Source organism: Oryx dammah, unplaced genomic scaffold, assembly GCF_014754425.2.
Source record: "Oryx dammah isolate SB20612 unplaced genomic scaffold, SCBI_Odam_1.1 HiC_scaffold_29, whole genome shotgun sequence".
Taxonomy (NCBI): Eukaryota; Metazoa; Chordata; class Mammalia; order Artiodactyla; family Bovidae; genus Oryx; species Oryx dammah.
This window is the reverse complement of record NW_024070213.1, coordinates 90,628,381-90,641,654: the sequence shown is the minus strand read 5'-3', so window position 1 is coordinate 90,641,654 and position 13,274 is coordinate 90,628,381. Positions and strand designations below refer to the sequence as shown.

Genomic DNA, 13,274 nt, shown 5'->3' with positions numbered 1-13,274 from the left:
AGATCTTTGCCAGATCTTACGTCAGGTTTAGTTTGGAAAGGATTGATATTCGCTTCAAGTAACTCCTCTTCCTTCTGGGCAACAGGTCTCACCAGCCCAACCCACGCCTAGTACTGGAGGTCGACGTCGGCGCACGGTTGATGAAGATCCAGATGAGCGGCGACAGCGCTTCTTGGAGCGCAACCGTGCTGCAGCCTCCCGCTGCCGTCAAAAGCGGAAGCTGTGGGTGTCCTCCCTAGAGAAGAAGGCTGAGGAACTCACTTCTCAGAACATTCAGCTGAGTGTGAGTGGGTCCTGGGTGCTTATTAGGATTGTTGAATCTGGAAAGTGATGTTGAATCATGAGAAAGTGGGACAGTATAGTAGAAGATGATAATTCTTTAAATTAAGATGGATTCAGAACATATGCCAGGAAGAATACAGAAAGAATGTCTTACCAGTCAGACTTGAAATCTCTTCCCTGGGGACTGGAAAGGACACTCACCATCTAATCCCAAGTCTGCTACAGAATGAGTCATCCATAGACCCTTTTGGATGAAGGAAAATAAATGAAGTGCCCCAGGGTGCTCTCTTAAATCATCAGTAAAATCTGACTGGTAGTGGAACACCTAGAGGGAAAGTATTTGTCCAGATAATGCAGCTTAATAAAAGAAAGAAAGAAAAAAGGCCTCTCTGACCTTCTGAGATAGCCTAACTCTGCCTATGAAGTGTGTTTCTTCCCCAAATGAGCTTTCTTTCACTTAAAAAAAGAAGAGAAAAAACCACACAAGTACAAATAGAACAGTTATAATCCAGATATTTTCTTGAATATTTTTCCCTTCTGATTTTTAAAAAATATTCAGTTACAAGGTAATATATTTATATAACATATATGTAGTGTACACATACATACACACAGAGAAGTATAGATTAAAAATAAAGTTTCTCTTTCCCGGTCTCATTCTATTCCTTGTAGATAAGTTTGTACCTACCAGATCTATATATATTTCTAATATTTTTTTCATTTTTCAGCTTTTGTAGGGGAGCCGTGGAGGGACTATATATATGTTTTAACACAAAGCAGTTATCTTCTGGAGATCTAGTCATGTATACAGAGAACCTACCTCATTTTTTTCAATAGCTGTACAGTGTAGCATTCTATAGTTTGGTTATAAGATCCAGATATTTATAATGGTTTTAATTTTTTGCCAGAATAGCAGTGCTGCAGTGTACATTGTACGCACTTGAGTAAATAGCTCTGTTAAATAGATTCCTAGAAGTAGGCTTATGTATTATTAATTTTTGTGCAATCATATTTACCCTACAAAGGAGTAATTTTTCTGTGTGAAATTCCTACTATCATTGTAAGCAGCTTCTGGCAATGAATTTGTGGCCATATTGGCCCTGGGCTATCTGAAGCCTTGCTGGATCTTTTCTAGATTTGAAGGAGAAAATCCAGGCAGCCTTCTGTCCTCACTCTGAGGATAGTCACTGGGGCTTCGAGAGTAGAGCATGAATTTTCTTCATATTCTTTTCTTACCTTCCTCCTCAGAATGAAGTCACATTACTACGCAATGAGGTGGCTCAGTTGAAACAGCTACTGTTAGCTCATAAAGACTGCCCAGTCACAGCACTACAGAAAAAGACTCAAGGCTATTTAGGTGAGTGGCTCACAACCTAAGCAATGTCAGTCAGTCAGTAAACTGCATGTAATGAGTGTCTCAACTGTTTATAATTTTATAACCCCATTCTGGATGTTCTGGGGGGCCAGACAAGTGAGTGAGCAGCCTTTGTGGGACAACCAGTCTTGCCAAAAAAAATTTTTGAGAACAGTGTAGCTTATCCTAAGTATCTATCCTTTTGGAGATAAAGGGTAGCAATATATATTGGGTACCTGTTTTATATGAGGCACTGAACCATCTTCCCAGTTCTCTCATGAAATAGATATTACTTCCATTTATACTCATTCATATTAGTCTCTTACCTGAAGTTACACCGCTGGTGAAGTGGCAGACCCAGGATTCACATCCAGCTCTTCCTTATTCTAAAGCCACCATCTTAGTCTAAAGAGGATATAACAGCAGATGATACCTTGGGGTTTGTCAAGCATTGAGATTTGGCGGTATGTTTTATCTTTCTAATGACAGGATAATGTTGGTTTCTTTTTGTAATCTGTGAACGCATAATAAAGGGCTAGGAAGAGCTGGTCACAGTCATGCTTGGGATAAGCACAATCCTGAAATTAAAATTACTGTGAATAATTTGTTTATGGATGGTAAAAACTAATCATTTCCCTTTACAAATTAAATTCATAGAAATGTTGGCTATCAAATTTTGATATATTGAATTATTTTTCCACTAACTCTCTTGATCATTTCAAAGATAAGTTCCCATAGAAAGAGAGTGACCACATCACCAATTTTAAACATCTCTATTTAAATTTAATTTAAATAAAAACTCATTGGAAAAGACCCTGATGCTGGAAAAGATTGAGGGCAAGAGGAGAAGGGAGTTACAGAGGATGAGGTGGTTGGGTGGCATCACCAACTCAATGAACACGAGTTTGAGCAAACTCTGGGAGATAGTGAAGGACAGGGAAGCCTGGTGTGCTGCAGTTCATGGGGTCACAAAGAGTCAGACACGACTTAGCGAATGAACAATTTTAATTTTAATGTGTACCTCAGAGTACATTCATTCATCCAGCAGATATTGATTGAACCTGTTCTAGGTGCTCTTTTACATGCTGAGGGCGTAATGGAACCAAATAGATTAAAGTCCCTGCCTGTAAGGGGCTTATATTTTAGTGGGTGAGACAGACAATAAACGAGATAAATAGGTACAATATATTATGTCAGATAAGAGTAAGTGCTTAGAAGAAAAAAATAAAACAGGGAAGACGAATATGGAATGTTAGCAGTAGGGTTGAAATTTTAGACGAGGTGTTTTTGACTTGGAATTGAGAGAGCTAGCCACACATTAATACGGGAGAAAAGTACTGCAAGCAAGGGCAGCAGCAAATGCAAAGACCCCAAGTGGGAGCATGATCCACACATTCTAGAATCATCAGGGAGGCCAGTGTGGCTGGATTGGAGAGAGGGGACTGGAGAGTATTTGGAGATAAGGCAGGAGGGGTCACGGGAGCCTTTTTCTGGAGGGCCTCATCCATCATAGAGGGGACTTCAGGTTTCGCTCTACTTTGGGGACCCACTAGAGGGTTTACAGCACAATAGCAATATGACTGGTCTGACTTAGTTTGAACAGGGTCACTCTGTTAGAGAATGAGGAATGAATGCGCAGAAGCAGGCAGTCTGCTTAAGAGACTTATCACAGTCATGAGCAAGAGGATGGAGCCTTGTACCAGTTGGTGGTAGTGAAAGTGGTGAGAAGGGATTTAATTCAGGATATATTTTGAAGTTAGAGTAACAAGGTTTGATGATGGCTAGATGGGACAGTATATGTGAGGAAAAAGAAGAATCAAAAATTGCATCCAAAAAAAAATTGCACCAAATTGATTGGCCTGAGCACCTACAGGAACAGAGTTGCATTGATTGAGATGGGGCAAGTATAGGAACAAGTGGACTGGATGGTGTATTAGGAGCAGATTTGGAAGCCTCTTAGGCTTGCAGGTGGTACTGTCAAGCAGGCGTTTGCATGGGTCTGCAATTCCAAGGAAAAGCTGAAGTCAGTCAGCAGAAGATGGTTAGTTTTTAAAGCCGTGAAACTGGATGAGATGCTATTGTCAAGACAGAGTGCATAGGTAGAAAAAGAGAAGTTCCGAGACTGAGCCCTGGGTACTCCAACATTTAGAGGTCAGGGAGATGAGAAGGAACCCATAAAAGACACTGAGAATGAGCAGCCAAACAGGTAGGTGGAAAACCAGCTGATTTAGCTGGGTGTGGTGTTCTGTAAGCCAAGATAAGAAAGTATTTCAAGAAGTTTAGTGATTAGCTATTTCAAATCCTTTTGATGGGCTAAGGAAGACAGTTCAGTTCAGTTCAGTTGCTCAGTCGTGTCCGACTCTTTGCCACCCCATGAATCACAGCACGCCAGGCCTCCCTGTCCATCACCAACTCCCGGAGTTCACCCAGACTCATGTCCATCGAGTCCGTGATGCCATCCAGCCATCTCATCCTCTGTCGTCCCCTTCTCCTCCTGCCCCCAATCCCTCCCAGCATCAGAGTCTTTTCCAATGAGTCAACTCTTCGCATGAGGTGGCCAAAGTACTGGAGTTTCAGCTTTAGCATCATTCCTTCCAAAGAAATCCCAGGCTTGATCTCCTTCAGAATGGACTGGTTGGATCTCCTTGCAGTCCAAGGGACTCTCAAGAGTCTTCTCCAACACCACAGTTCAAAAGCATCAATTCTTCGGCGCTCAGCCTTCTTCACAGTCCAACTCTCACATCCATACATGACCACAGGAAAAACCGTAGCCTTGACTAGACGGACCTTAGTCAGCAAAGTAATGTCTCTGCTTTTGAATATACTATCTAGGTTGATCATAACTTTTCTTCCAAGGAGTAAGTGTCTTTTAATTTCATGGCTGCAATCACTATCTGCAGTGATTTTGGAGCCCCGCAAAATAAAGTCTGACACTGTTTCCACTGTTTCCCCATCTATTTCCCATGAAGTGATGGGACCGGATGCCATGATCTTCGTTTTCTGAATGTTGAGCTTTAAGCCAACTTTTTCGCTCTCCTCTTTCACTTTTATCAAGAGGCTTTTTAGCTCCTCTTCACTTTCTGCCACAAGGGTGGTGTCATCTGCATATCTGAGGTTACTGATATTTCTCCCGGCAATCTTGATTCCAGCTTGTGTTTCTTCCAGCCCAGCATTTCTCATGATGTACTCTGCATAGAAGTTAAATAAGCAGGGTGACAATATACAGCCTTGACGTACTCCTTTTCCTATTTGGAACCAGTCTGTTGTTCCATGTCCAGTTCTAACTGTTGCTTCCTGACCTGCATACAGATTTCTCAAGAGGCAGGTTAGGTGGTCTGGTACTCCCATCTCTTTCAGAATTTTCCACAGTTTCTTGTGATCCACACAGTCAAAGGCTTTGGCATAGTCAATAAAGCAGAAATAGATGTTTTTCTGGAACTCTCTTGCTTTTTTGGTGATCTAGCAGATGTTGGCAATTTGATCTCTGGTTCCTCTGCCTTTTCTAAAACCAGCTTGAACCCTGGAATTTCATGGTTCATGTATTGCTGAAGCCTGGCTTGGAGAATTTTGAGCATTACTTCACTAGTGTGTGAGATGAGTGCAATTGTACAGTAGTTTGAGCATTCTTTTGCATTGCCTTTCTTTGGAATTGGAATGAAAACTGACCTTTTCCAGTCCTGTGGCCACTGCTGAGTTTTCCAAATCTGCTGGTATATTGAGTGCAGCACTTTCACAGCATCATCTTTCAGGATTTGAAATAGCTCAAGTGGAATTCCATCACCTCCACTAGCTTTGTTTGTAGTGATGCTTTCTAAGGCCCACTTGACTTCACTTTCCAAGATGTCTGGCTCTAGATGAGTGATCACATCATCATAATTATCTGGGTCATGAAGATCTTTTTTGTACAGATCTTCCGTGTATTCTTGCCACCTCTTCTTAATATCTTCTGCTTCTGTTAGGTCCAGACCATTTCTGTCCTTTATCGAGCCCATCTTTGCATGAAATGTTCCCTTGGTATCTGTAATTTTCTTGAAGAGATCTCTAGTCTTTCCCATTCTGTTGTTTTCCTCTATTTCTTTGCATTGATCGCTGAAGAAGGCTTTCTTATCTCTTCTTGCTATTCTTTGGAACTCTGCATTCAGATGCTTATATCTTTCCTTTCCTCCTTTGCTTTTCACTTCTCTTCTTTTCACAGCTATTTGTAAGGCCTCCCCAGACAGCCATTTTGCTTTTTTGCATTTCTTTTCCATGGGGATGGTCTTGATCCCTGTCTCCTGTACAATGTCACGAACCTCATTCCATAGTTCATCAGACACTCTATCTATCAGATCTAGGCCCTTAAATCTATTTCTCACTTCCACTGTATAATCATAAGGGATTTGATTTAGGTCATACCTGAGTTGTCTAGCGGTTTTCCCTACTTTCTTCAATTTAAGTCTGAATTTGGTAATAAGGAGTTCATGATCTGAGCCACAGTCAGCTCCTGGTCTTGTTTTTGTTGACTGTATAGAGCTTCTCCATCTTTGGCTGCATAGAATATAATCAGTCTGATTTCGGTGTTGACCATCTATTGATGTCCATGTGTAGAGTCTTCTCTTGTGTTGTTGGAAGAGGGTGTTTGCTATGACCACTGCATTTTCTTGGCAAAACTCTATTAGTCTTTGCCCTGCTTCATTCCGCATTCCAAGGCCAAATTTGCCTGTTAATCCAGGTGTTTCTTGACTTCCTACTTTTTCATTCCAGTCCCCTATAATGAAAAGGACATCTTTTTTGGGTGTTCGTTCTAAAAGGTCTTCATAGAGCCGTTCAACTTCAGCTTCTTCAGCGTTACTGGTTGGGGCATAGGAAGGCAAGGACTGAGCATTTATCAGTATGAAGTCTGTATACAGTAGAGTTTCTGTTCAGTCCCTACAAGAACTCTGACAGGAAGTTAGTCTTTGAAATCACTTGTTACAGCAAAGATGTATTTAGTTCCTACTGGGTGGTGTGGATATTGCAGTGAGTGCCTTACATAAGACCAGAGAGACACTGTCCTGTCTTTGAGAGACTCATAGGTCCCCTAGACTGGGAACTTCCTGAGGACAGGAAGCCTGTTTATTCTTTGTATACCCCAGTGCCTGGCACACAGCCAATACTTGGTAAATCTTTGCTGAATAAATGAAGTATGCTCTGAAAGCACAAACAATGAAATAGTTAAATTTCCTGAGCATAACAAAAAGAACGCTTCACAGAGGAGGTAATATTTAAGTTGTGAAAGAAGAGCCAGGGATTTATCAGGAGGTCAAAAATACAGCCAACTATTGGAATTTGCCCTTACTCTACACATCTCTGTTTAAAGAGCCAGAGAGGCTATCCAGTGTTTAATGAAACTCCCTCACTGTTGAGCAGCATATGGATACCTTTGTATGCACCTCAGACACTTGTGTTTAGTAGTAAAATGTTATTGTCACTTTACGTGGCGTGGTATAACTCAGAGTAAATGTGTTAAATCATTAATGCCTAGCTAGTTGACAGTCAGGAGGGTCTGACAGACCTCATGTACTTGGTTGTTAACAACCTTGGCCAAGGACTGGTCATTCATAACATGATTTGAGTGTAGCTTAGTATTTATTAGGTTTATCTGTAGTGCAACTTCATGCTAAAGGAATATTAAAAATAATAGAATGATTGCAGTGTTGTGAGCACTAATGAGAGGATAGCTTAAAAAGAGAGATTTATTTCAAATCACCTTTAAAGACATGAATAAGAGGAAGAGTGTTCCAACGGGTTAATGAATTATGCAGAGACCGAGAAGCCAGGTAGTGTAATTAACATGTTGGGGATTTGCTTTATTGTGGATGAATAGGTTAATTTTGGCCTAGCTTACTTCCCTTCTCACAACTAGTGGTTTCTTAGTCCATTTGTGCCTTAGAAGCCAAGATTCTGGGAGGTTTCTCCCACTAAAAATAAGGGCTTCGTTTTCTTTGGGGTCCGTTAGAATTATGGGGAAAGGCAGTTCTGCCTACTTCCACATTCTGTTTCCTAACCGCTTGCTCTGTTTTTGGCCCTGCTTCCTGACAGAAAGCCCCAAGGAAAGCTCAGAGCCAACGGGTTCACCAGCCCCTGTGATTCAACACAGCTCAGCAACAGCCCCGAGCAACGGCCTCAGCGTTCGCTCTGCAGCCGAAGCTGTGGCCACCTCAGTCCTCACTCAGATGGCCAGCCAAAGGACAGAACTGGGCATGCCCATACAGTCGCATGTGATCATGACCCCACAGTCTCAGTCTGCGGGCAGATGATGGCTCCCCTGGTGGAGGGGTCCCCAGCCAGAGCTCGCCCGCCCGAGAGCCAAGAGAGACGTCATCTTATCCTCTCCCGTCTGCCTTGGACATGGTGATATGGGGGAGGGAACTGCGTGTTGTGAGTAATGGTCAGATGTGGGGCTTTTCTCACACAGTCATCTACGTTGACACCTGTACTAGGAGCCTCCCAGCCCCAGAGCCACATAGATCGTTCCCTAAGAGGGAAGTTTCTGATGTACCCACAGCCAAAGGCCTTCATGGATGGTCTGAACAATCACCCTGCCCGTGCACGTGTACCTGTTTCTTAACACTAACGCTTGCACTTCTGGGATTCAGTTCCTCAGTTGCCTCTCTTCCCACCCAGCCGTGGATGATACCTTCTTGATCCTTAGCAGCATGCCACTTCCTGCTCGGTAGAGGGAGGCTAGAGTTGACAGCATATCGCTGCTGACCCGTCCCTAGCCACCCCGTGGACTCAGGACTTTGTCTCCCAATAGCTGCTTATTGGTCCCATTTTCCCCTTCATAAATTCTAGTTAAAACATTGACTTACAGAGAATGTGAGGTTACCTCTGATGTATGAAATAGCAGTATTTCCCAGCTCTTCCATAAACTTTAGCCCTTCTCCCTACCAGCCACCAAAAACAAAAAGAAATGAAATCTTTAAAGTTCTAGTACTTTCTCATTTATTTCAGAGGTATTTGGGTACCTCATTTACTCTCTTGAGTTTTCCCAGTCTAGTGGTGGGGTCTTTTCCACCTCCCACTAAGCCTTAGCAACTTCATCTTATGGCCTTACTAGATAGGCTCAGTAGTGAAAAGAGAAAACGCCCAGGATCTGACTGGCTGATTCCCTTCCCCTCCCTGCTCTATCCTCTAGGACAGGCAGGAACAATGGAGTTTTAAAGCTTATTCCATCAGGTTACTGGATTGATTATGTTTTACAACCGTATATCAGCCAAAGCATACATATTCCTTTTGGTTATCTTTACACTCCTGTGTCTCTCTCTCTTCGTCCCCCTGCCTGCATCCCTGCCGCTGTCTCTCTTCTGTAATTAGTTCTGATGCAGCCCTCTGGAGGCTGTCCTGTGGGGGACTTCTGTGCTCCCTCACTCCCCTCACCCCCATCTCTCAGCCTCACATGCCCGTCCTCTTTTATGAGTAAGGGTCTTATATGCACGAATGAGCCTCACTGATCTACCTTCTCTCTCTTTCGCAACGCCAAGCCTGGCCTCTAGGCCTCCTGGTTCTGTAGTGTTACTTTCGCTCTTCTCTGCTCTCTGCCCCCTGGATGTGATGCTTCTCTGTAGTCTAAGCCCCAGGACTCCGAGGCATCCTAGCCAAGGTCCGGAGTGGGTTTTCTTGAGTATGAGGTAGGTTGGAAGGAGGCACAGGAAGGGGAGGTGGAATACTGATGTCCACCAAAGAGCCCTGTTTGTTGAAAGGTCCAACCTGCTGGGAAATTAGTGACTATTGCTCTCAGCCATCCTTACTTTGAAAAGTTGGGTTGCAGGGGGGAGATTTTTATCCCTCTTGCCCCTCTTTCTTCCCCATTAAGACTTCTCGTCTTCCTTTGGCTGTGAACTATGCAATTTCTACCAAGGCCATAGGAAGCAGTCCAAAGCCAGAGGCCTGTGGATAGATAGGTCAGCTTTAATAGCCCTTCAGTATGAATCCCTTCCAGTTGTCCCAGAGCCACTTTCTGCCATCTGCCCATGCCAGTAATGTCCCCTTCTCTCTGTCTCTCTCTCTCTTTCCTACCTCCATCTTATACATGCATACAGAGTAACTGCCAGCTTCCTTTCTTATCTTCCAAAATTGGCTGTCAGAGAGGAATGAGGAAATGGTCTAAACTACAAGATCCCTGTCTCCTCAGACTGATAAACTGGTGAGCCAGCCAGATGACATGTTTACTGCATTTGTTTTTAATTTCCCCTCCTGTGTTCAGAGCTGGTGCTGAAGAAGCCACACCTGGTGAAGAGAAAGGAGAGAAAAACATGGTTTTCTCATCCTCCCCCATCCAGGACCCAACAGGAACAGCCCCTGAGGTGACTCAGACTAGCAAACGGCACGACAGATGGTCAGGATGCAGGTTACCACCTCCGTGGACTCTGCTTGCCTTTAAAACTTCACAGCCATACTTATGCTCAGGACATTTCCTATAGATGGTTGCTCTCTGGGATTTTCTCCTGCCTTAGCTGTGTTTCATTTTTTGTTATCTTGATTTCCCGCCAGTAGCCTTGCCCTAAAGCTTGACTGCGTTTATGGCTCCTAAGGAGCCTTCATAAGACCCTTGGCTATTGTTCTTCCCCCTTTAGTCAAGTGTTCTTCAAGTTAAGAATCAGGTTGGCACTGCACCTGTGTGCTGCCTCACCGCTTGACCTTGAGGGAAGTTGGAGTCCCTGCTGGTCTTCCCTGGGTAGGATGTCTAATTTACGGAGAGGGTCTTAATTTTCTTAGTCCCCATGTCTAAGTAAGTCCTTATTTTATTTTCCTCAGTGGGAAGTTAGTCCTGGGGACCTGAGAGGCATTGGCAGAACCTTAGTAGAGCAGCAGCAAGATGGGGAAGGGACACAACAGGACCTCCCCAACCCATACAGCTCTCTTGTTGGTCCTCGGTCTCACTGAGAAGGCAGAGCAATTGCTTGAGCTGAAGCCTCTCCTGTAGTCAAGGAGAATGACACTTACCTTGTTACTGCAGCCAGCTGTGTGGACACTCACCCCGCTCCTTGCCTTCCAGACCCATCTGAACCAGAACAAACATCATGAAGCGTGTCACTTATTCCTTCTTAAGGATCATGGCCTTTCTATGGGCCTAAGGGAGGACACATTCTGAAACGGGCTGGGAATGGGCTTCCCTGGTGGCTCAGATGGTAAAGACTCTGCCTGCAATGCAGGAGACCCAAGTTCCATCCCTGGGCCAAGAAGATCCCCTGGTGAAGGGAGTGACCACCCATTCCAGTATTCCTACCTGGAAACTTCCATGGACAGAGGAGCCTGGCAAGTTGCAGTCTGTGGGATTGTAAACAGTTGGACACAACTGAGCGACTAACACTTTCACTTTTAAGGGAAGACATTTTCTGAAAGGGGAGTTCTGATGCCTTCGGACTTTTCTAAGTAAACACAGGAGTCAGTCCTCCCACTCACTCCAAAGACACAGCTGCTAGAGATGCAAGGCCATAGAGGAAGGGGCCAGAACCAGGTCTTCTGGTTCACAGACTTTATGCCACGTTGTCTTAAAGCTTGTTTAGAGTTGAAAAGTCTAAGAAAGCCCCCCACTCTATTAGGAAGGACTAGAAGGAGTAGGAGCTCCTTTGCTTCGTCTTTCCCTATTGGTTGTACGTCCCAAATCTGGCTTCCTTTGGCCTCTGGTCCTCTCCTTGGCCCTAAGCCCTAGACTCTACACTCTTGGTGGCAGTAAGGAGGAGATGGCCTAACTGAACCACATTTTCCTGCCTTCCCTACGCCTGTTCTGTTGTTCCAATTGCTTTCCTGATTTACTGCCCTCCAGCACCACTCATCCCGGTAGACAGGGTGCTTAACCATAACAACGCCCCAACTACAGCCTGAATCACCAAGCAGACACCAAAGTGTTCCTCCCGTCTGCTCACACTGAGAGGCTCCTTGAAAGGTGCTAGCCCTAAGACAGCTCTTCCCCACAAAGATCCCATTTCTTTCCTAACTTCCTTCTCATCCCCAAGTCATTATTTTTCAGTAATATTATACATTGTATACACAGGAAGGAAATGTACTCTTTTTTTTTTTTAATGTCATAACCAGTCTGTTTAGAATCCAGTCCTTCTAGCTGTATATCACATATGCCTTTGTTGATACGCTCTTTCTGCTTTCTTTAGACTTTTGTTTGACAGGGGTGGAGGAAAGAGCAGGACAGGTGAGGATCCTAAGGCAAATTAAAGGATCCTGCCCTGCAATCCTACTTAAGCCTCCAACAACCCTAATCATTCCCTTCATCGTAGAGAACTGATTTCTCTGTTTCTGCATGCACACATGCAGGCGCACACAGGCCTAAATGCCACACTCCAGGGCGGTGACCCGGCAGGAATGAGCAGCGATGGTTGCTGGCCAGCATTCCCACCCTCCAGCCCAGTTCATTCATTTCTGTTTGGGGTAAAGTTCTTCCCCAGAATGAGAAGGGGCTGGAGAGTGTAGGGCAGCTGAAGGCAGCTTATGTACTTGGCAGATGCAGGTGTGTATCACAGCTGCTAGGGTTTCTCTTTTTAATGGGGGCTGGTAGCCTAGAGCTGTCTCATCAGCATTAACTTCTGGTGAGTGACTTTTAGCTGTAGGAAGTGGCTATGAGCACTAGTTTCACTGACTTTCCCTTAGGGCAGTGGTTCTCAGAATGTGGTCCAGGACCAGCAGGACCATCATCTGAGAACTTGTTAGACATGCACGCTCCGGCCCCATTCCAGACATACTGAATCAGAAATTCTGGGGATGGGCTCTGACAAGCACTCAGAGCCATTCTCAGACACACTGAAGTTTGAGAACCATTGCGTTAGGGGCAAGCTGGGAAGTCCCTGTAGGGTGTCCCATCCTCTGCCTTAGCACTAACATTTTTCCATTTTGTCCAGTCCCTCCCTCCACTGCTATTAAAACAATAACAACATCACTCATCTCAAAATCTAGATTTGTCTTCCTCTACTTACCCCTAAAACCTGTCCTGCGTGGATCCAGACAGGAGTTGGCCCATACTCCATTGCAGATGGATTACTCCATGTTCTTTGTTACAGGAAGGACCAGCTGTCCTGTTCTCCCACCCACCCCACCCCCAACACACCTTTCAGGCAGGGAGATGAGCCTCCAGCCCCAGCGGTGGAAGCCAGTCTCCTGACATAGTACCTGTTGAAAAGAAAGCGGTGTGTATCTGTGGCCCTGTCTCTGTTCATCTGTATATCTTTGACATGTAGCAGCACCTCTCCATGTCATTAAGGAACTTGACTCTGGGTCTGGGTTTCCCCAGGCCCCAGTGGTGGACTTTGACAGGCAGGAGGATGAAGTGCTACAGGCTGTTTTGTTACAAAACTGTCTTCCTTTCTCCCCCCACCCACTTCAGCATGATCCCTGTGAGCAGGTTCTCACAGTCTCTGGGACGGGGCTGAGGCAGAGGCTTCGCTCTATTCTCCCTTCCCGTCCCTCCTTTCCCCTCGCCACATAGCAGTTACCCCAGCCATGCCTTCTCCCTCTCCCAACCTTGCCCTGACATATATTGTGCCTTATTTATGCTGCAAATATAACATTAAACTATGAAGAGAACCACTGTTCTGTCTGATGCTTCAATCTACAAGTCCCATTCTTTCTGGGAACTCATTGGGCTCTCATGCCTGTGATCTTCACT

The 13,274-nt window shown here is 44.6% G+C and overlaps 1 protein-coding gene across 4 annotated transcripts in view; it reads left to right on the top strand.

Annotated features, from left to right (window-relative positions):
* LOC120858307 (cyclic AMP-dependent transcription factor ATF-7) overlaps positions 1-13,195 on the top strand; it is a 96,657-nt gene extending 83,462 nt beyond the window's left edge. For all 4 annotated transcript variants that reach the window (XM_040234294.1, XM_040234292.1, XM_040234291.1 and 1 more), the window contains 3 exons: positions 86-283; positions 1,531-1,639; positions 7,697-13,195. In XM_040234294.1, the coding sequence (XP_040090228.1) occupies positions 86-283; positions 1,531-1,639; positions 7,697-7,914 (525 nt within the window). In that variant the 3' untranslated portion in view covers positions 7,915-13,195. The remainder of the gene's footprint in view (positions 1-85; positions 284-1,530; positions 1,640-7,696) is intronic.
* Positions 13,196-13,274: the final 79 nt, after the last annotated feature.